Source organism: Nycticebus coucang, unplaced genomic scaffold (genome assembly GCF_027406575.1).
Source record: "Nycticebus coucang isolate mNycCou1 unplaced genomic scaffold, mNycCou1.pri scaffold_50, whole genome shotgun sequence".
In the NCBI taxonomy this organism is placed as follows: domain Eukaryota; kingdom Metazoa; phylum Chordata; class Mammalia; order Primates; family Lorisidae; genus Nycticebus; species Nycticebus coucang.
The window spans coordinates 804,060-827,568 of NW_026515581.1; the positions used below are offsets into that span (position 1 = coordinate 804,060).

At 52.9% G+C, this 23,509-nt stretch overlaps 1 protein-coding gene and 1 non-coding gene across 2 annotated transcripts in view; one reads left to right on the forward strand and one right to left on the reverse strand.

The window, feature by feature from the left end:
- LOC128579393 (leucine-rich repeat-containing protein 75A-like) overlaps positions 1–17,028 on the forward strand; it is an 86,111-nt gene extending 69,083 nt beyond the window's left edge. Inside the window, 6 exon segments of the mRNA XM_053581516.1 lie at positions 5,400–5,412; positions 5,460–5,588; positions 14,005–14,045; positions 14,105–14,179; positions 16,495–16,739; positions 16,742–17,028. Coding sequence (XP_053437491.1) covers positions 5,400–5,412; positions 5,460–5,588; positions 14,005–14,045; positions 14,105–14,179; positions 16,495–16,739; positions 16,742–17,028 — 790 coding nt within the window.
- Positions 17,029–18,807: 1,779 nt separating this feature from the next.
- On the reverse strand, positions 18,808–18,881 carry LOC128579404 (small nucleolar RNA SNORD65). Its single transcript, XR_008378142.1, has one exon. It is a non-coding gene; the product is annotated as a small nucleolar RNA SNORD65 (small nucleolar RNA).
- Positions 18,882–23,509: the final 4,628 nt, after the last annotated feature.

The following is a 23,509-nucleotide window of genomic DNA, read 5'->3' on the forward strand; positions in this document are numbered from 1 at the left end:
TACACATTATCCCCACTAAGGCAAACTGAGAGGGTGAGAAAGAGAATAGAGATCAGATAAGGAGCAACTAGACAGAATGCACCTGTTGCCAACCGGAAAGGGAGACATTCCCCCAAATGGGGAGCCTGCCAAGGGCTTTCTGTGAGTGAGCCAGGAACAAAGGACCTCTTTGAGAGCCATGAAGCCTCTTCTTTTATGCCAAGAAATTCTCACCTCTGGTTTCCCATGCTGCATGCGGCAAAAGGGAACAAATTTTCCTCTGCAATCCTGAGCCCACAGCTCTCCACTTTCTGGTTGCCTGACAGAATACCCCCCGCAGATGTCAGGGTGTTTGACAAGATCTCTCAGAGACCTCTCTATTGTGTGGGCCACTGAGTCAAATGCTACCCATCCCTAGTTGTGAGAGGCAATTGTGGCTGTGCAACACTCCCTTTGAGATGGCGTGGATTCTCCTGGATCTCCCTTGTTCTAAGGAGGATCTTTTCTCTACCCTCTGGAGAGTTCTTGCCCAGTAACTGTGCCCAGTGTCTCCTCACACCCCTCCTGCCAACTTACAGAGAGGCATTCCTAGTCTCAGGTGACCTAGGCTGGGAAGGTCCAGGAACCAGATCCTCCTCCCCAGCCACAGGTGATGGCTGCCTTGTACCAAGTCTACAAATCAGATTTTAGGGGTAGTGCTACAGCTTCCTTGAAATGGTTTTCACAAGGAATGTTTGCACCACTGGAACAGAAACGGTTAGATCGACTGGTGGATTCCCCTCCTATAGCTGGTGCTGCTGGTGGAGGGCCATAGGTTTGCACTGATGTAAATATGTTTGCACAAGGGAGTTAGCACCACGAGAGCCATAATTGGTGGTCTGTTCATGGACTCCTCTCCTCCAGCAATTACCAATAGGGTCCATAGTGGTTCAAATTTTTTAACACATTCCCTTGGGTTGGATGTGTCTCCTTCTGCCAGACCCCAGTGTGGGCCGGGGCTCTTCTGGACCCTCAGTGGCACCACACAAATCTGTATCTGCACTGCCGGAGAGCCTCATAAGGCGTCAGGTGTGGGGGACAGAGAAGAGGTCCAGAGGAAGCTACATCCTTCCCAGGGGGCCCCCACTTCCTAACCTGGCACCCCACTCTCAGCCCCTTCCTTCAGGGCACCACATTCTTCTCACCCCAAGGCTCAAACTTTTTTGGGTTTCAGGAGCCCTTTAATACCTTTATAATTACTGAGGCCCTCAAAGACGTTTTCTCTACGTGGGTTGAATCACATATCTAATGCTATTTTCTGTGGGAGAAATTAAAACAAGAACATCTTTATTCATTCATTTAAAATTAGTAAGTTCACCTGGGGAAGAAATACATTTTTACAAAATGACTATACTCTCCAAAGGAGAAAATGAGGAAGGTGGAGTTTCCCATGTTTGTGACACCCTAGAAGACAGCGGGTTCTCGGACGTGTCGCGCCCACATGCCCGCCTTGTGACAGGCTGCTTTGGCTGAAGTAGGTCTGGCATCCACACCCTGGGCCGGTGGGGAGAGAATGTGGCTGTGCCCCCAAAATGTCTTCAATGACTCCTCCCCGAGATCTTCAGAAGACACTTTGAGAAATGCTGTTTTAATACCAACCCCGCCCATGTGAATCTCTACTCGCTTTTTAGAAATCCGTACCCTCCACCCTGTACCCTTTATCCCACTTGCAACGAGCCTCTCCAGGAGGCACCATCGCGAGGAAGTGGGTCCCACACAACTGAAGTTGAATAGCTGGGTTTGGGGGCTGTTCCTAGAGGTGGAACCCAGACCCATACGGAGGAAGATGAGCTTTTCCTCAATGCTTGGAACTCTGCCGGCAAACCAGCCCCTCCTGGGCTAGGGCTGTGCTCAGGAGGGGCCACATCTGGATCTGGTTCTCCCAGGTTCCTCACACAGGCAGCGGGTCTCACATGCCTGTCCCCCCATCTCTTCCTGGAAGTCAGGGCAGAGTGGAGTGCCGAACGGGCAGTGTTGGGCAGTGTCTGTGCAGCCATTTACAGGGGCCATTTACAGATTGGACACTTCCCAGGTCTATGGCCCAGGCTGCAGCCTTCTGTGACACCTGAGTGTTCAAGGAGCGCCCCTCCGTCACCCAGTACCATAAGTAGTCCCCATGGGCGGGGACACAGTCATCCCCAGTAAACTGGCTTACTGGGAGTGGATGTGGAGAGGACACCTGAACGTGGCCAAGGTCCTCGGGACTGTGAAGTGCCCTGAAACAGCATAAGCATTCTGAGGACCTAGGCAGACTCGAGATAGAAAAATAAAGCAATAAAGCATGCAGCAGCCTTTGGCCAGGCTCCGCCTGGGTTTCACTGCCCTGGCCTTGGGACACTGGGGAGCCCCACCCAGCTGGAATTCACAGGGAGGGAGGTGGCCATGACTCACAGTGACCCAGAGCGCCCGCCTGGGGGATCCCCTCTCCCCACTGCCCCATCCCAAGGAAGGATGGTAGAAACACAGAGGGCAGCCACAGCAAGCCGGGCACCTGGGGCGACCGGCCAGAGGAGGGGATGGTGGGAGCGTGGCTCTGGGAAAGGACATTCAGCATCTGCTCAGACCTGCCACAGCCTCTGGGTTGGCATCTAGGGTTTTCTTGGTCTTTCCAGGACAGGTCAGCCTCCACTGGCCTTGAAATGTGGCGGAAGCTGGGAAGATGAAGTGGGGCTGGCAGGAGCATGAGAAACCCTAATGGTCACCCAGGCAGGGTTCCAGGCTTTTCTTTGACAACAGAACTACCTTTGTGTGTCTGTCTGTAGCCAGGAGCCACTCCTGAGCACCGCAGCCCACAGCCTTGCTGCCCCTCTCTCCCCTCTCCTGCCCAAACCTGCCCCCACCTGTCAGCCCCAAGGTCTTAGAATACAACTTAAAAACTACTGTGTGGTTCACCTGCCATTTCACAGAGGGAGAAGGAGATCACAGAGAGAGGGGCCTTGCCACAGACTTTCAGTTAGCTGGGCTTCAGCCGGGCCCAGTGTCCAGCTTTTTCTCCCAGGGTCATCCGGGGACAGGGAGCAAGGATGGCTGTAAGGGGAAGACCACTAGGTGCCAGGGGGAATGCACAGAGGAAGCAGGGGAGGGAAAGAGGCTGACATGATGTTGACAGCCACAGAGGAGGATCCTAGCTTGCAGACAGCCCATAGAAGAAAAATAACTGCAGCCTCTGGCCTCCTCCCATGGCCACAGTCTAGCCTCTGACCATGGGAATGACAGGGTCTGTTTTCACGGTCGTCTTCTGCCTTCCTTCCTTCCTTCCTTACCTCTCTGGCCCCAGGAAGGAGAGCCTCAAGGTGTAAGCGAGGTCCGGCTGGGGAGCCAGGCACTAGGCCACAGCTCTTTTGGCCACGCAGGCCTCTGAGACCCGAGACCACAAGCCCTTTTGACTTTCGGCCTTCCCACCTTCCCAGCCTCCTCCTGCCCTGAGATTCTGCATGTTACTGGGTGATGGTTTGTGTCCCAGAATTCCACAGGTAACATGGCTCCCACACACCCTCCTGACCATGCGACCAGTGTGGAAAGTCCGAACCCTTCTCTCACTCCTGTATTTTTCTTGAAAAAAGGATCATGGCTCTTGACACATTCTCAAATGGGTCTCTGATCCAAAAAGGAGTTGAGAACCACTATATAAGGGGAGGGGTCTTTCCCAGTGAAGGGGGCAGAAATAAAGAAATGGAAGTGAAGTGGGTTCAGGGCATCCACTGTTGGTGACTCTCTTCCCTGCCAGATACTTTACATATGTTACTTGGTCGTGTTTCTCTTATCTACTCATGATGCTGGAGTCACTGTCCCCATCTGACAGATGAGGAAACTGAGGCTCAGTGATATTAGGTCATCCGCTTCAGGATACAGCACTGCCTGAGAGATTGAAGATGCCAGAGCAGGACCAGAGGTCTAAGGCTAGTGTGACACTTGGTTTTACAAGGGGCCAGGCTCTAGGCCAACACTTGAGAAGCTTCCTGCCACTGCAGCTGTGCCAGACCCTGAGCCCCTGGACACAGGTCCCTGTAATTATGTCAGCAGCCAGACACCCAGGCGCAGGGCTGGCAGTTTGCCTCAAAGTTTCATTCCTGCCATGTGGAAAACAAAGCCCTCCAGACCGGGCCCTCCTGTCCTCACCACAGCACCAACAAAGCTGTCCAAGGGGCAGGAGGCAGAATGCCCCTACCGGTGCAGGTTGGACCTGACCAGCTCAGAGACTCAGAGAGCCTGCCCCCAGGAGACACCCTGGCCCCTCCAGACCCACGTGGAAAGACCCTTTTTATATTATAGAAATGTCAGCCACAGAGCCGAGTCGCTGCCCTCCCCCTGCCTCCTGCCCAGCTCATCCCATGGTGGATAAGAGCAGATGGGGGTCTGTGCAGGACAGCCCCAGGCTGGGTCTAGGTCATCCCCACCTTCCTGAGATTCTGACAGCTGGAGGAGTCGGTATCTGGGGACTTGTTCTGCACAGATCCCATCTTGTTGAATGTCCCACCTTTTTGTGATGTTTCAGAATCGTGGGGAAGGTGTTTAGAAAAGACCAGAATATCCCAACAAAACAAGAAGCAAGCCCCTGCAGCAACTCAGATGGTCACCCACACCTTTCCCCCCCTCCCTCCTGGCCACTGGGGCTGGGACCCTCCTCCTCCTCTGGCCTGCAACTCAAAAGCTCCCAAGGCAGAGGGGTACTGTGGCCACATCTGCCTAAGGAGAAGTAAATATAACTTCAGAAGCGGGAAGAAAGCACACTTTTTTTTTTTTTTTTTTTTTAGACAAGAGTCTCACTATGTCACCCGCACTAGAGTGCTGTGGCATCTCAGCTCACAGCAACCTCAAATTCTTAGGCTTAAACAATTCTCTTGCCTCAGACCCTCGAGTAGCTGGGACTACAGATGCCTGCCTCAACGCCAAGCTATTTTTTGTTGCAGTTGTCATTGTTGTTTTAGCTGGCCCTGGGCCTGGTTCGAACCTGCCAGCCTCGGTGTATGTGGCTGGCACTGTAACCACCGTGCTATAGGCACCAAGCTGAAAACACAACTCTTTATCAATGAACAATCCTGTGACAAGGCAGAGGAGTTTTGCTATGCATGCTGGTTCCAAATTTTGCCCCCAGTGGGGAAACAGCCACTAACACTGTGGCAGGCCACCCTTGGCTTCATCCTCTGGGAAAATGGAGAGGAATAGGCCAGTGACATCACAGGAGAGGTGAACACACTGGGACCTGCATAGACTGTGGCGCCCGTGAACGTCCAGCCCACTTTTCCTCGGCTCAGAGAGAGAGAAAGAGGCCTGGGCTCATCCAGGCCCCCTAGGGACCTGCAGACACTTCCCTGCCAGAGTTCTGGGGGATGCTGAGCTGCCAGCAGGGGCACCCAGTGGCCTGTGCCCACTTGTCCCAGTGTGTTGGGCAAGGTGAGTGAAGCAGCCATCCTGACCTCTGGTGCCCTCTGCTCTTGCAGGACCTGGGAATGGATTCGACCTCGCTGGATGACGTTCTGTATCGCTATGCTAGTTTCCGGAACCTGGTGGACCGCATCACTCACGACCTCATCATCAGCCTGGCACGCTACATCCACTGCCCCAAGCTGGTAGGGCTCTGCAGTCCAGTTCCCGGGGTATGAGGTGGGCACCTTTCTGAGCAAGAGAATCCCCTCCTGCAGGCACCAAGAGAGCAGCCCCAAGGTGCCCTCCCTTGGTGCCATCAGCACAGATGGGTTTGGTTTGGCACCCGGGGTGAATTCATTGCCAACATTTAAAAACAGGATTTTTCACACGATCCCTATATTCAGCAGCCCTTAAAAAACTAGAAGCTTCAGCAACATGAAGCCCTGATTCCTACAGGGCTGCAGCTGAGTAGCCATCTCTGTTATTCAGGGCCAGGTACACCATGTACAGTTGTTCAGGTTGTACACTGCACAAATACATGCTCAGAGAGAGGTAGAGATTGGAGAGAAGCAGGGAATAATTAAAACCCAGGCCTCTCTCCACCAACCAAACCATGACCATGGTGCAGAACTGTGTCCTCCTAAAGGCGGACTTCTTATTTGCACAAAGAAGCCATACAAGGATGACAGCAGCCCTGCATGGGGCTCTCTAGTTTACCTCAATCCCCACTACTCCCAGTTAGTTGTCTTTAAATCCAAGATGACCCACCCCTGGGTCATGTTCATTTCCTGCCTGAAAAAGTTGGCTGTCCCACCCACCTTGCCCAGCATCCCCCTTCCTTTTCAGAAGGAAAAGCTCTAGGACTCTCCAGGCACCCAAACTGTTCCTCAGCCCCTTCTGGAGGGAGGTTCTACTCCTGTCCTGTGAGCTGGGGCCTAGGCTGGGCCTTGTGGGGTGCCAGGCTGACTTACCCAGGGATGAGCAGCTGGACACCCTTCCCCAACTGGGAAGTCAGGGGAGAGCCAGGCAACTCCACACTGAGCTCTCCTCTGTCTTTTTTTCCCCTTCTATCACATCTCTCAATCACCAGCAGCTTTTTTTTTGAGACAGAATCTCACTTCAATGCCCTGTGGCATCACAGCTCACAGAAACCTCATAGAGAATTATCTTGCTAAAGCAAGAGAATTGCTTGAGTCCAAGTGTTTGAGGTTACTGTGAGCTGTGACACCACAGCACTCTACTGAGGGCAACGAAGTGAGACTCTGTCTCAAAAAAAAGAAAGAAAGAAAGAACGAAAGAAAGAAAGAAAGAAAGAAAGAAAGAAAGAAAGAAAGAAAGAAAGAAAGAAAGAAAGAAAGAAAGAAAGAAAGAAAGAAAGAAAGAAAGAAAGAAAGAAAGGTAGGTTAGGGAGCTCCTTGGCCTGGCCTCCCCTGTAAGGGCACTAATCCCATCATGAGGGCTCAACCCTGATGACCTAATCCCCCCAAGGCCCCACCTCCTGATACCATCACCTTGAGGATCAGGGTTTCAACATATGAATTCTGGGGAGATGATTTCAATCCATGGCATATTGTAACCTTTCTCCAATCACTGAATTACTTGGACTTGATCCTCTTCAACTCTAAAATGGACATAAAAATAATCTCTCTCCTGTCAAGCTGTTTGGAGAGTCAGATAAGATGGTTCACAAGAAGCTCTTCTGTGTGCCTGGCACATGTGAGCACACAGTGCCCAGAAGGTGCTAACCAGTTGGTGGGCACCTGCCATGTGCTGAGTGGTGTGCAAAGACCCAGCAGGCTAGTTGTCAGGAAGACCTGGTCCCTGGGCCGTGAGCCCTGCAGGCTCAGAGACCTAAAGAGTAATGGTCTGGTCCCTGCTCAGGAGTTCCAAACCCAGCTAGTGGGGGCCGGCCCTGCTGTAGGCCTGGGGGTCCCTGCCAATGCCCAAAGCTGTGTGACAGGGGAATGGCTCTTCTGAAGAACTCTCCTAGCTGTGGATGAGGCAAAGGTGGGAAATCCCTAAGCTATGCGTTCCCCAGGCTGAGGGTAGGTGCAGCCTGCTGTTAGTAGTATGCATTGTACAGAGAACGCCATCTAACATGTATGTGGGATCACATGCATCTCCCTGAAAATCCTTTAGCACCGTCTCTACAAGCAAGGCAGTCTCATCTTTCCCACTGTGGCCCTGCATGCTCTGCTGCAACCACACAGCTGCCTCTGTCTCCTGCCCTAGGGACTTTGCTGCCCTTATGACTACATGACACCCCCTCCTTCCTCTGAGCTTCCTTCCTAAAAGTTCCCAAGAGGCCTTTCTCAACAAGCCTGCCTAGGGTCGGCCTCCTGGTCTACCTGAGCCCTGTTCATTTCCTCATTCATTTCTGCATTTTACTTGCTGGTCTCTGAAACCACCTTGCTAATTTATTTTCTGCTTTCCCCACCACAATGGTGATGTCTCTTTCCTTCACAATTGCATCCTGTTCCAGGCAGAAAGCAAGTGACACATTCCATTGTGAATTTTTAAGAAGGGTTAATAAAGGCTTGTGGGCAGGATAAAAGAAATCAGCAGAGAACATTGAGACACCAAAGCCTCCAAGCAGCAGGAAGTTGCTACCCTGCAGGCAGTGGGGGGACCTGATGGCAGAGCAGGGTGAGAATGCAGGGTCCAGAGCCACACTGTGTTCATCACAATGTAACAAATTATCCCAAAACTCAGTGGCTAGAAGCAAAGGACATGTGTCCTACAGCCTCTGTAGGTCAGGCATTCAGGGGCAGCTTAGCTTGGTAGTTCTAGCTTAGGGTCTCCCGAGGCATCAGTCATGGCTGCAGGTATCAGAAGGCTTGGCAGAGGGTGGCAGGTCCACTTCCAAGATGGCACATTATAGGGTTGTTGGCAGGAGGCCTCGTTCCTTGCCCTAAGGGCCCCTCCGTAGAACCACTTGAGTCCTCTGGCATCATGGCTGTTGTGCTGACTTGTGCCAAAGCAGGTGGTAAGAGGGAAGCCGCAGTACATTTATGACCTCATCTCAGAAGTCACAAACCATCACTGCTGCCATTCTGTAGGTTCTGGTGTCACCCAGGCCATCCCTGATCCAGCGTGGAAGGAGATGGATGCTGGGGTGAGGACTTTTGCTGAAGCATGGAGGGAACTCCAGAGCTCAGCCCTCTTGAGCACAGGGAAGGGCAGGGAACAGGCGATGGGGAAGGAGTAAGCAGAGAAAACCAGCACAGGGTCCCCACCTCTGCAACAGTGCCTGGTGCTCAGTGAAGTGAGCAGGGCAGTCAGCATTGGACAGGTGGATGATGGAAATAATTTAGAAATGAACAAGGGTCACCTTTGAGTGCAGGCAGTGGAGGGCTGTGCTTGGTGGGGTCCCGGGGCAGTTCTGGGGTGCATGGGGTGTGAAGGTGGCAGATGGAAACCTTGCCTGGCAGTGCAGAAATGGAGCAGTATCAGATGCTGGGGAAGGCCTGCAGTTCACCTGGAGCATCTTTCCCTGGGGGTCCGTGAGAAGCCCCCAAACACATTCATTCTTCCCCAAGGCCCTGGCAGTGTCACTGGGCAGGTCTGGAGAGTCCCCACCCCACACTTGACCCAGCAATGGCCTAAGTTTCCCTGACTGCACCCCACCCACAGCACACTGACTTTAGGCTGGCTGAAGCCTGGAAGAGAATCATCCCCAAAGGTACTGTGGTGTCACCTCCTGGCTGCCCACCTGACCTCCCTCCCTGTCCACTCTACACCCTGAAGGGCTGCCTGTGCCCCCAGTTTACCAGTCAGGTTCTAGCCATGGAGGAGTTTTGCTTATTATCAAGTCTAGGTTCCAGGGAAAGGGCTGGTATGTCGTCTCAGTCAGCAGGGGGGTCTGGTCACACAAGAGGGCTGCTGGAGGACCAGGTGTGCTGGCTCAGGCCTATAATCTCAGCACTCTAGGAGGCAAAAGTGGGTGGATTCCCTGAGCTCAGGAGTTGGAGACCAGCCTGAGCAAGAGGAAGACCCTGTCTCTACTAAAAATAGAAAAATACTAGCCAAGCATGTGGCAGATGCCTATAGTCCCAGCTACTCAGGAGACTGAGGCAGGAGGATCAATTGAGCCCAGGAGTTTGAGGTTACTGTGAGCTATGATGCCACCACACTCTACTCAGGGCAATAGTGAGGCTCTGTCTCAAAGATAAATAAATAAATAAATAAATAGGGCTGCTAAGCTGCACCACTTTAGAGGAGAAGAAAGTTCCCAGAGGATAGGGCTGCAGTCCTGGCCAGTGCTGGGCACAGGGCACCTGGACACGTAGGACAAGGCAGTGCTGGTATCACAGAGCTCCAGCCTGGGTTGCAGCTCTTGCTCCATACAATGTTGCAAACTTGCAGGAAGGACACTCCCTTTCCTCCCTTATCCACCTTCTCCTATTCCTCCTGCACTCTGGGCCAGGCCTGTTCCCCCCAGGAGGGAGCTGGGTCAGTAGTAGGTGTTTGAACTAAAGGCTTTTCTGGTTGTAAGTGATAGAACGCCTTGAGCTCAGCTAAGCCAAAGACAAGACAAGCTTTCTCAGCGCAGGGAACACCTGGGATGGTGGTTAGGAGACAGCAGCAGCCTTGGTGCCTCTGATGAGATGTGGGTCCCGACTCCTTCTTACAGACTGTGTGCCAGTCTGCTAACTCCTCTATGCCTCAGTTCCTTCATATGCCAAGTGGGAGTGTGAGTAGTACCTCCCACTCCCTGAGATTCTTGTGGGGTACGGGACTGTAGTGAGTTGGTAGGGGCAGAATGGTGTGACACCCTTCTTCACCCATTATAAGGGACACGGCTGACACTTAACAAGAGACAAGCATAACAGATTTAATCAAAGTTCTGTGTGACATGGGAGCGTTCAGAAATGAAGCTCTGCTGGGTATGGTGCCTCACACCTATGATACTGACACTTTGGGAAGCTGATGTGAAAGAATCACTTGAAGTTCAAGAACAGCCTGGGCAACACAACAAAACCCTGTCTCTTAAAAAAATTAGCCAGGCATTGGGCGGCATCTGTGGCTCATATACCAAGGGTGTATATACCAAGGGTGGCGGGTTCAAACCCGGGCCCAGCCAAACTGCAACAACAAAAAAATAGCCTGACCTTGTGAAGGGCGCCTGTAGTCCCAGCTATTCGGGAGGCTGAGGCAAGAGAATCGCCTAAGCCCAGAAGTTGGAGGATGCTGTGACCTGTGTGCTGCCACAGCACCCCACCGAGGGTGAAAAAGTGAGACTCTGTCTCTACCAAAAAAAAAAAAAAAATAGCCAGGCATAGTGATATGTCTGTAGTCCCAGCTACTTAGAAGGCTAAAGTGAGAGTATGGCTTGAGTCCAGGAGTTCAAAGCTGCAGTAAGCTAGGATCCCACCACTGCACTCCAGCCTGGGCAACAGAGTGAGATTCTTTATCTAAAAAAAAAAAGAGAGAGAGAGAAAAGAAGACTCCAAAACCCAGGGAAAACTTTTTATTCTCAGGTCTGATGAGACCATCAGCCCTAAGTGACCCAACGAAGGGCCTGTGTAGGCATGGGGAGGGGAGCAGCGGGCGGCTGCTCAACTCCACTTGGCCTGTTCAGCTACACTTCGCCCCCAGGGTGGAACAGCCCCCCTGGAAGGAGAGTACTCCAGAGGCAGGGAGAGCGACCTTTTTAAGTTTTGTGGCTGGCTTTGGTGAGAGGGGTTCTGGCTTCTATGAGCTTCCTAAGCAAAGAGGAATCCTGGGGGGGCACGAGAGGACAGGAGAAGGACAGAGGGACCTTGGTTCCAAGTCCTTCCAATGTCCTTTGCTCACAGTGCTCGGCATGCCAAGGTGCCATACTTGGGGTGTCACGTTCTGAGTCCCAAGTGCACAGAGATGTTTACTGTGTCCCGGAAGCTATTATTTATTCAGTTTGGACAAGCAGATGGGAACTCTCACTTCTGTGAGAACACTGGCGCACGCCTAGTCTCAAGACACCTCTGTTAGGTGTGCTTGTCTTTGTCCCCGTTTGGCCAGGGAGGGGTCGGTTCTCTAACGGCAGCGGCTGAGCTAAGTCATCACGAGCCGCGCCTTGGCGCGGCTGCCCCCCTGTGGCTATGGCGCGGCATTGACGCTTCCTCTTCCTCTTTGTTCCCTTCCTGCAAGGCTCAGCTGCCCTGGCCTAGAGGGTAGAGAGGGAGGGCCCCTGACCAGGATCTTAGAAACTCTGGGAAGTGGTTGGAGAAGGAGGGTCAGCTGAGCTCAGTTCTCAACTTTGGAGGCTGGCAGCGTTCTGTCCTTGGGTAGGGGGCTCCTGGAGTGATGCTGGCCAGATCACCCAAATCCGCCTGCAGCACTTCTCCACCGTGGCTGCACAAGGGAATCACTTGAAGAACTTTTAGAAATCCCTGTACCCGAGCTGCCCACCATCACTTAGGTGGCCAGGGCATCAGTGTCTTAGGATCCTGGTGTGCAAAGTTCCAAGGTGGGGAACTGTGGCCCTAGGTGTGCCATCTCTGGTGTCACTTCCCATTCTCCCTTTGGCCTCCAAAGTCAGCCCTCACCTGGGCCCCCACCACAACCGCCCCTTCCTGAGCCTGTGCTGGCTGAGACCCTGTGGCCTCCTTGGGGATCTGACCCCTCTGGCCACCCTTCCCCTTGGTGCCCAGGCTCTACTTCTTTCTCCTTTTCTCACTCCTATGTGTCTGGTGGCCCCCACATCCCCCTTGGTTCATTCCCTGGCCAGGGGTGCACATCAGCTGCTGATGGATGCATTTAGCTCAGACCTGTCTGGAGCCCCTGCCTGATAAATCCAATGGTACCCCCAGCTGGGGGTCCCAGAGGCCCCTCAACTCACCATGGCCCTGCGTGAGTGGGTCATCCCCTGCCCTGCCTTTTTGCCCTCTTCACCTCTGAAGCCCTCTTCTACCCAAAGTCTCAACCCTTCCAAGACCCCCAAGCCCTTGCTCAGATCGTTTCCTCTTCACTCAGGGATTCCTTGTGTTTCCTGTTTCCATAGAATAATCACTAACCCACCTGCTCTTAAAAGCTCAGCTCCAATTTGAGTGAAGTAGTCTCCCTTCTTTCCCCTGCCCAAGTTCAGTGCGCTGGTGCAGTGCAGTATTCGCTGACCGAGCCAGCCTGGAGAGCTTGCTGCATGCTGGTCTCTACCAAAGCACAGTACAAGTCATAACTTACTTAAACCCTCAGAAAAACTCTTGTGAGAGCCCCTCACAGATGCCCATCAGAGACACAGAGAGGTCAGGTGTTTGCCCAAGGCCACACTTTGTGACTAAAGCCAACTGGAATCCATGCAGTTTGGCCCCAGGTGTGTGCTCTTCACTACTCTGCACAGCTCCTCCATTAATAGAGGGATCCTGGAGTCACATAGCAAAGCAGCCTGCTGAGTGCACACTGTGTGGCTGGGGGCTACACAGGTCAGGGCATTGACCCTCCCCTCACCAGAGCTGTTGGCCACCCATGGGTCTCTGCCTGGCTCTTGCTAACCCTTGGCCATGGCATGAAGTACACTTGCTAACCCTTGGTCTGGCAGAAGTACACTCGTGGCCCACACTCCACCCCCCTAGATGGGATTCACACCCCTGCTCCCACACAGCTCTGGCTCAGGGCCTCTTGGACTGACTTCCCTGGGGACATCAGAGTTGGAGTCTCTCCAGGGTCTTCCTGCTGCATCCTTTATCCCAGTGTCTCTGTTTGGGTGGGCCACCCGAACAAAATACCACAGTCTGGGTGGCTGAAACAACAGACATTAATTATCTCACACTTCTAGAGGCCGGAAGTCCAACATTGGTAGGTTTGCTTTCTCTCCTAGGTTTGTAGATGGCTACTGTCTAGCCTTGTCCTCACATGGTCTTTCCCTCTGTACTTATGTGTCCTGATTTTTTCCTATAAGGACACCAGTCATATTGGATCAAGGCCTCACCTGTGACCTCACTTTACCTTGATCACCTCTTTAAAGACCTTGTTTCCAATTAGTCATATTCTGAGGTATTAGGGGTTAGGACATCATATAAATTTGTGGGGGACACAATTCAGCCCATAATGCCCAGAGTCTCAAACTCAAATACTGATGGGCCAGAGGGGTAACATGGATGAATGGATTAGGCTGGGAAAGACCTGCCCCCTTCACTCTTTTATATTCCCACATTTGAGAAATAGGTAAAAATATTACACTTTCCTCTTTACCATGTGAAATACAAAACCAGGATGTTCATGGCCATATCTCAGATTCCTAGAAGTGCCTGGCACCTAGTAAGTGCTCAGTAAATATTTGTTGAGCAAACGAATGAACAGGATGGCCCTTGGAGATCCTGGGTGGATGCTGGCCAAGGGGTCAGGGGGCACTCAGCTCCTGCCAACTGTTGTTGGACTGCCTGAAACCAAGACTTAGATACATAAATCTGTTTCTCAGTGCTAGCAACTAATCCACAAAAACTAAAACCATTGGGGAAGCACCTGTGGCTCAAGGAGTAGGGCGCCGGCCCCATATACCAGAGGTGGTGGGTTCAAACCCAGCCTGGCCAAAAACTGCAACAACAAAATAAAAACCATTGTACAGACTGGTTGCAACCACTGCTGTCTGTGAGAGGCATCTACTCAGCTGCTCCAGCGAGTAGGACCTACCCCCTTCTGCAGGAAAGCGATGCGCTGGGCGCCATGGAGAAGCTATGCCGCCAGCTTCCTCCTCCAGGAAGCCTTCCAGGGTACCCTCTCTGTTTCTTATGGTACCTACCAGAGGTACATACCACCTCAGCCCCCACTCCCAGTGGAGGCGACACCGGGGACTGGTGAAGAGGAAGCCACAGGCCTGGTGAGTTGCAATCCACAGTGCGTCTATGCCAGTCTGAGTGTGTGACACATGGTGCCCCTCCCTGGCCTGGAAGAAGGGCAGAGCCAGAGGGACGCTTGGAGGGAGGACTCAGTCAGAGGAACAGCCAGGAGGGCATTCCTGGTGGGCGTGAGGAGCTGCAGGAGGCACCCTGGCTGTAGGGTGGGAGCTGGGGAGTATGGGCCCACTTAGATGGGGCTGGAAGCGAGGGGACGTGAGCAGCTTCTCATATCTGGTGTGCTAAAAGTGGGCACTCCCAACTGAACCCCCCAGTTCTCTGGGGTGTCCCCAAGGGGCCCAGATCAAAACCCTGGTCCATACAGCAGGAAGGACTCTCAGGGGCTTGATAGTCCCTGAGAAGATTGATGGTGGAGGGTGGCACATAGGACATAGACCTTGTGAGCTACAACTGGTAGGTACCAACAGAAACAGAGAGGGTACCCTGAAGGCTTCCTGGAGGAGGAAGCACTCCTGCCTTTTTTGCAAATGACCACGGGCAGGGTGCCTGGCCTTTGAAGACTCTTTGGCAAGGTCTTGATGCTACTGCTGGCTTTGCTTGTTGGTCCCAAAGGCGGGGGAGGGAAGAACTGTCCCCCTCCCTCTTGGAGAAGAGCAAGCTCTGGCACCTCCTTCCACTCTGGCCACCCCTACCCCAACACTGGGAAGGAGACCCCTGGGAGGCTCTTATGGAGCTCCACCTGGGTGGAGGGAAGGGTCACATACAGGGATAGAACAGGACGGGGGTGTGGAAACTGGAATCCAGGAGCCTCTTCTATCTCCCCCAACTCATGGGCAGTGAAGCCATTCTTCTTTGGGAGCCATTGAAAATGAGGTCTCCTTCCCCTCTGTTGGTTTCTCATCACACTTAAAAGCAATCCAGACGGGCCCTTTGTGACCTGTCCTTCCCCCACTCCCCAGTCCCAGCCACAGCCTCCCAGGTGGTTCACAATCACACCCAGCCCTTTCCAGCCCTAGGGCCTTTCTGTCTTCTCCTGGAACTTCTTCCAACTCTTCTGGTGGCCTGAACCTTTTTTCTTCCCTTCAGGTCAAATGCCACCTCCCTCTATATAGAACAGTGCCCAGCTACTCTATCACTTCTCCCTCAAGTTTGTGGTCTGCCTCCCCCCACCCCAAGAATGAAAGCAGAGATTGTCCATCCCATTCAGTGACCCTAGTGCCTGGCTCCCAGTAGGAGCTTAACACACACTTGTTGAAGGAATGAATGGGGCAGAAGACAGCACTGTTGCTGTTTGACTAGTATGGGTGGGGCTGGGCTGGTCACCACGGTCTCCCTGGGGTACTGGGTCTGCTTTATTAACATTGATACCAGCAGCCAACAGTTAAATCCTGCTGAATAGATGCCAGGCAGTGTTGCAAGCACTTAAATGTCATGGCATGAAAGCTTTACCTTCAAACACCCTGGGGCTGGACCCCAGTCAGAGGCAAAATGAGCAAACTGCGGACAGCTTCAGATCCCTGAAGCAGGGGACTTACCCTGCCTGGCCAGGAGGCCCAGGCTGACTCTTGAGCTGCTGTTAACATGTGCTGTTTGAACAGGGAGGGAACCCCCTCCCAGGGCACTTGAAAATGTGGGGAATGAGCATCTCAGCACCACTAGTAAACAGAATGGGCTGGTGGAAAGGACACACCATCTGCTGGAGCAGCCTAGGCTCTGACCCAGGGCAAGAAGCAGGGGAACAAAGGACAAGGGTGGCAGCTAGCAGGGAGCGGGATGGGTGGAGAACACTCAGCCCCAGACCTGGATCCCCTGTTCCCTCCCCTTCAGGGCTCACCCTACAGATCCCTCCATATGGTGGGAAAGATGGGGCCTCTGAGATCATTTGTGCGAATCCTGGGGCAACACAGCTACCAGCCACGGGTGGTAGAAGCAGGGAGCTCAACCCAAGTGATTAATAATAGCAGCAGCAGCAACTATTTGTCCATCACTTACCTATACAAGGCATTGTTCTATTTTACATATATTAACTTCACATAACAACCCCATTAACTCCATTTTTTAGGATAATAACAGGTGCAGAGTATAAAGTCACAGAATAGGAAGGGAAAATGTAAAGATGCAAATGCAGACACCCCTTATGGAGACAGGAAGGGCAGGCAGAACTTGGGTTCTGGCCAGCCAGGATGTGGGGTAGTGCCAAGGGCCTGGAGCTCCCTGGATTCTCCCTTGAGTTTGATCTGCAAGTTTTATAAAAATGATCACTAGAGGCAGAGAGTACTGCTGCTTCTGAGGAGGCTTGTACCATTTGCTTGACTTTGCCTGCCTCTTTCCCTTTCAGCCTCAAGGCTGTCCTGGCCAGGAGCCATCCAGACAACACGGTGGAACTGTCAGGCATCCCACTGACCTCCCGTGATCTGGAACGGGTGACCAGCTATGTGCAGAGCTGTGGGGAGCAAGTGGACAGTGTGCAGCTGGGTTTCACAGGCCTCACGCACGACGTGGTCCTGCAGCTGCTGCCAGCACTCAACACCCTGCCCCGCCTCACCACGCTGGCACTCAACGGCAACCGACTGATGCGGGCCATGCTACTGACATCCTTAAGGACCCCAGCAAGTTCCCCAATGTCATGTGGATCGACCTTGGCAACAATGTGGACATCTTCTCTTTGCCCCAGCCCTTTCTGCTCAGCCTACACAAGCGGTCCCCGAAGCAGGGCCACCTACTCACTATCCTGGAGCTGGGTGAGGGCCCAGGCAGTGGGGAAGAGGCCCAGGAAGGGACAGTGGACCAGGAGGACCCTGGAGGGGGTCCTGTGGCCTTGGCCAAAGACCACCATGAGGTCAAGGAGACTTTAGCAGCATTAGCGATATGACATGGAAGGGGCCTCACCAGGGAGCCCTCATGGGGTAGAGATGGTCAAGGCAGGCCAGGGGCTCCTGTCAGGAGGCTCAGGCTATTGCCAAAGTTGGCCTGGCCAACCCTATCACAAAAGGCAAGCCACAGCACCTGGGAAAGCCTTTTACTTCTTGTTCCTCTCCATCTGCCCCCTATAAATCATACCACCTGCGTTTTGGCTCCTATGAAGTCATCCCTGGCTTGAAGCTCTGGACACCCCTCCCAAGTCAGCCCTTGGCCTCCCCCCAAAGGCTATGAGAACAGGCATATTGTATGCTGAGTGCCAGCAGGTTGAGCTCATGAGAATGCTTTCCCCCAGTATAGTTGGGGCCCTAAAAGTAACCCAGATGTTCCCATTCTGGGTCACTTGTTTTATCTAGGGGAGTGACTCCAGCCAAATGCTGAAGGTACCACACTCTAGGAAGGTGCAATTTTTACCAAAACTCCTAGATGAAGAAACTGGGGGGATAAGCCTAGTTCCACGTATGCTAACGGACTGAAAGGAAGTGGTCTACCTCCTTCCTTATGGAGCCTTGCACTCCATGGAACTTGTCTCAACCTCTACTTCTCCTGAGTGCTGTCCCCACCCCTCCCCCATGATTCTACACACCTTCCCCCAGGGCTACCTATCACAACTATATCCTTCAATACATCAGCACCAAGTAGTAGTGACTGAGGCATGCACGTGAAGGCCCATTCAGCCAGCCTTCATGTGAGATCCAATATCTCTGGCGTGTGAAGGCCAAGGTACTTGCCATCAACCCATTCTTTGAGAGTATTTCTAAAAACCTACTACAGAAGGCTCTTAAACACCCACCAAGTTGAATCCAAATTCTCAGCAGGCCCAAACAAAATCGGTCACCTGGAAGCTCCCAGGAGAGCCTAATTGAGCAAAGATTTTTCAGCTTATCTGATCCCCTTACACTCAAACACTTTTGCTGAAAGAATCCCACCTAGAAAAAAACAGGCAACCCCTAGTCCCAGGTCTCTTCGGGGAAACAGTCACTCATGAACCAGAAAACAGTATGAGTAAGCACTGCCTGATGGGCCTCAAGCCAGGCAGGCAGCAAGATGGGGCCTTGCATACTTCAAGGGTTTTGGCTACAAAGTCATTTAAATGCTGAAGGAGATTGAACAAAGCTATGCAAAGGGATAGTACTCAAGAGGCAGCAGGGATTAGAACCCTTTGTGTCCATGTCTTAAATGCTTTGGAATTGTTGCCCTCTAAGGTATAAAACTGTTAAGAGCAAAGAGTTTTGACTGTAAGGACTGCTAATACCTGACAGCAATAGTCAAATTTACTTTTTCTTCAAATACACATTTGTAACAACCAATACCAAAGACCATTCTTTATTATGGTATTAGTTCATGGTAAATGAATGAAAACATTACTCAAGGGGAACTAACAATTACCATTTTAAAGAACTAGCTCCCAACATAACAACCAATTTGTATAAGCTCCTGTTGGATAGGCTGGCAAGGGACAATGCTAGAAAATTTAATGAATGATACCAAATGTGCCAGTTACAGAAAACTGTTGCCCAATACTCTCTTAGCTTTGTTGAGAATGTCCTGATACACAAGGAATATTTCTACACCAAATGTTCAACAGTTAGGTTTTCAGAATCCAAGTTGATAGCAGCTCTTGGTCCTTCACAGACTGACATCCATCCTCTGGGGATGCAGCCTGTAAAGAAACTAAATTTCAGTTTCACTTCCTGCTCTAACCAACAGCCATTCGCACAAGAAAAGATATCGTCAGAAAACCATAGGCTCACCACTACACAATCTGCCGGTAATTCCAGCTATTTGGGGGTGATTTCATCATTTGATATCCTATTCTTCAAATCAATTAACAAAATCAGCTGTTTATTCATTCTACTGTGGGGGTCAGATCAAGGCTTACCTCTTCTGCTTTGCCTGAGCTGCTATGGCTGCCAGCTCTCAATCTATGCATTGCAGCACTCAGTTTTCAAAAACCTGGAAAAGAGAAGCCACACACAATACAAACTGCAGATGCTGAGCAGGAGACATTTCTGAGAGCCTCATTCCAAATGTACAAATCTAAATCCATCCTAACAAGAGTCTCTGAAGACTTATTTTTATTATTGGGGATTCATTGAAGATACCAGAAACCAGGTTACACTTATTGCATTTGTTTATTTATGCAAAGTTTTGACTACTTTTCTGTTTCAAGGTTGGGATAAAAACACTATCTCAACATAGAATAAAATGTACCTCATGAAGATCAATGCTCCTGGCTCCAGTACTCAGCATTCCAACATGCTGGTAATCCTTCACTTATTTGCAACCTGGATGAATACAGCAATTAGGCCACAGTTCAGGCAAATTCATTACTGGGAAGTAGCAAATGGTGAGGACTTGTTGACTGCAGTCAGACAGGAATAGTTATCCTCTGTTGGTCTATTTCACAGTTTTGACAAAAGACTCGGTATCGTGTGAACCATCTGATCTAATGACGCAGACGACCAGACAAGTGAGTGTGATGGTCACTCAGTGGCTGAAAGGGACCCATTACATAGCTCACAAAAGGTAAGAGTGGCGCCTAAATTCAGTCGTCTGATGAGAAGCTCCCGAGTTTTGCCGGGAATCTGCGAGTGCCAGGGGGGAAGAAAATTAAAGTGTTTTGAAAAGGAACCAGAAAAGGAAGCCTCGAGACGGCAGGAGCTGTGCACTGTGCGCTGTGGAGTCAGACAGCGGGGCCCTCCCTTGCACAAGTGGGAGACCGCCGCGCCCCAGCACGGATCCAACTTTGATGTCAGAGTATCATAATGACACAAGGGTGGTGAACACGCGCGCCCAGTCAGTCTGGGAACCTCAGAGAAAGAGGCCAAGCTGAACATCATTTCAGAGAGAGGTCTACCTGAAAAATCACAACCTGACACAACCTGAAAATCTAGGCAGGTCTTATCCTTGAGCCCCTGAATGCTTTTTGAGTCCTCAGAGCTTTTGGGAAAACCGATGCTCTGCAAAGATGCCCCACGGTAAGCGTGTGGCAGCCAGAGAACCTCAGGTTGAGACGATTGGGGGAATATGCGAGGCTGTGACGTTCACATTGCCAGGGTATGATCCACAGAAGCCAAGTAGATCTCACTCCAGATAGAAGCGAGTGAACGCGAGGAGACAACTCAGTGAAAAAATATCACAGTCTCTCCAGTTGCAGAGCACAGTGAACCAAGCCTGTTTCCCCATCCGCCACTCAGAGATGTTGCTGATGACTGAGTGAAGAGAGTGAGGGAGCCTGAGACTTCTCAGACCTGGACGCTCTGCTCCTTAGACCCCTTGCCCCGGGTAATCTGCGTGGAGATGGGCGAAAGCCGAAAGGGAGTGAACAGCATGGTGACTTCAATGCGTTCTACTCCTGCCTACCGAGTCCACCCGTGTCCCCACTCTCTGCTGTGCTGGGAGGGAGGGAGGGGAGCACAGGGCAGGGACCCAGGGCCTTGGATAGGAAAGGACGCCAAACCCAGGGAGGGCAAGATTGAGGTTGCAGGAGGCCGGGGCCCAGGGCAGAGCCCGGACTAGGGGGAATCAGCAGCCCAGAGTCACTGGGGGACCACCAGGTGGTCTGCTAGGGGCCAGGAACAGCTGAGGAGACGTTGGGGAGGGAGCCGAGGGCACCCTGGAAGGCAGCTTTGCGTGTCTCAGGTGTGGCACACAGACTGTAGCCGTGGTCCTGGCCTGGGAGCCTGGGGTGGGGTGGGGTCTTCGGCCTGTATTGGGAGCCGCCGCCATGGCACGTTGGACTTTCTTCCTGGATCTGGCCAGTTCTTCCTGTCGGATTTCTTCCAACATCCCGGGTGGTGGCGGGGGAGGGAAAGTGGGACCTACAGGAACAGGAATGGGAACTCATGGATGAGACCCAGCTGAGTACAGCAACACGTGCAGACAGACTCCAATACCTAGCGGGACAGAAAAACAACTGAGCCAGGACAGCTGGGGCCCAGAGTTAGCAGGGAAACAGATGTGGGTGGGCGAGACCTCAATGTTCCCTGTCTATTGGTCGAGAAGTAGGGCGCCAGTCAAAGGGACCCTGGCCGGGCAGCCCCGCCTAGTAGACTCAGAATTGAAGTTGCCCACGAGCACGAGCACCGGGCCCGCCCACTCCAAGAAGAGAGGGTGAGGGGTGGGTCAAGCGGGACCCTAGAAGTCCTCCTTTAAAGACTTCTATGAACTACTGCACCTGAGAGAGGCTGCTCTATCGGCTAAACCGGTACCCAGTGACCCTTCTGAACACCACGACCTCTCGCCTCGGGGAGAGGTCTGTGGCTCCCCGATCTCGGGACAGCCCCGCGCACGCAGACTCCCTTATCTCCGAAATCAGATCCGGAGAACCCCAAACGGTCCTCAAAAGCACCCTCCCTCAAGGGTCCCTTCTCGGATCCTGGACGCCTCTCTGTCGCACTCGCCGCCAGATCCAGCCCAGGGCACTCCCGCTGCTTCCCCAGCTGTTCCTCCTCCTGCGCCCTGAGCTCAGTCCCCTTTCCTCTGAACGCCAGCTCTGGGTCCCCAGGTTACATTTGCCAGGGTCCTTCCAAAGCCCTGTCTGTTCACCGGGACCTCTGCCCTATACCCAGCAAGTCAATGGCTGCTGCCGCGGGCCCTCCTCTCAAAAACAAACCCAGGACTGCCCCGCTCACAACCCCCAGGCCATGTCTCAACCCCTGCCCTTTTGCTCTCCCATCTTCCAAGAGGTGCTGTGCCATCCTGGCGAGGGACCAGGGTCATCGCTCCACCTCCTTCTCCTCATCCCGCTTCCCAGCCCTGCCTCTGCAGCCTCCTTCCCTTAGCGTGTGTCCGGTAACTAGCTTATTCCTAAGCTAAATCGACCTCTTTTGATACCGATCAGGAAGAGAAACAAACGACTTAGGATTTTGGAAGGTGAGCGCTGCCCTTGCCGGCCGGATTCTAGAACTTGTCCTTGACACTTTATCCTGGCTGGCGAGTTTTCTTGAGACACCGTCTCATCAGGGCCCTCTGCTGACCAACGGCTCACTGCCGTTTTTTCTGTATTGCACACTAAGCTCGCTACACTGGACCCTGGGCTACAGAGAGATAGATTTTCATGGCTTCAACGTTTCATCTGTGGGATATGTGCATTTAGACGTTGCCAGACGTGGCCACAGTGCTCTCCCACTTGCTGCTCCACACTGTGCAGGAGAGCCTGTGTCCGCATACTTGGGCCCAAACGGTCATGATCAAAATCTATTCTTCATCTCCCAGATCTGCAAAGGGTCTGTTTTCAATTAGCGTTGATTGACGAAGGCCAGCCTTTCCACGTGTCCTTCTGGGTTGCGTTTCTAGCCCGTGCCAGCCCTGGACGGGAGTCAGGTCCTGCCCACACCTCGTGGAGACCTGGGCTGCAGGCAAGGCCCAGCTGAGAACACCCACCCCGAAACCTGGAGAGTGACAAGCAGGGTGGGGCCTGAGGGAGCAGGAGGTCCCTGGTGCAGCAGGCCCCCTCCTGGGGTGGGGAGGGCTGGTGGTGTTCAAGGGGAGGACAAAGACTACTGGTCAGGGCAGGGAGCGGGTGGCGAGGTGTGGATCAGACCTCGGAATGTGGGGTGGACTCCGTGTCAAAGATTGTGAGACCACCTGGAGGGAACCCTCGCCTCAGTAGGATGGGAAGGAGAGAGACGGTAGGGACGCTTGGCTCTCTTGTTCACAGGCAAAGGCCGCGGTTGCCCCAAACCCCAACCTCAGCTCGGCTGCCGCTTGGCCTTGTAGCTTGGTTTTCCGGTGAGGCTTTGGGTGGGTGGGGGAACATAGGAGGGGTATGGAGGGTTCTGGACGGCCAGCCCAGACCCAGAGGGCTTCGAATCAGCACTCAGGACGTCTCCTTTGGTGTTCCCCGGATGCCCTGAGGAGGGGCCGCGGAGACGAGGTCCAGACAAGGAGCAGAGGCAGAGACCCCGTTCTCTCAGTCACGCCCACCACCGGGGCTTGGCCAGTGACCACAGCTTGCCAACGAAATCCACACTACCTTTTCCTGCGGACACCGCTCAGGGCAGCATGGGGAAGAGGCTGCTTTCTGCCATGGGGAGAAACCTCCATTTGCTGGTCAGCTTCTACCAGGAGGAAGGGGCCTGGGCATGCGTGGCTCAGTCCTTACTCTGGCTCCCTGAGCCGGGGGCCAGAGGCTCTGACAATCAGACTCGGAGGCAGGGTACATCACCCCGGGCCAGGCATACACACGGAACACTTCCTAAATGCAACGCCCTCTGGCAGAAGACGGCAAAGATGGCTGACCCTCTGGAGCTCGGTGAGGGCAGGGTTCGACGGAGGCCAGGCCTGGTGGGGGAAGCCAGGTCTGGAGAGCAAGTGGCGCCCCAACCTCCAGCGAAAAGGGCTGCCTGTGCTCAGGACCCGACTCGACAGCCTTGGCGCCAGAAAACCCAAATCTCCTTCTCTCCTAACAGCGAGGGCTGCAGAGCTTG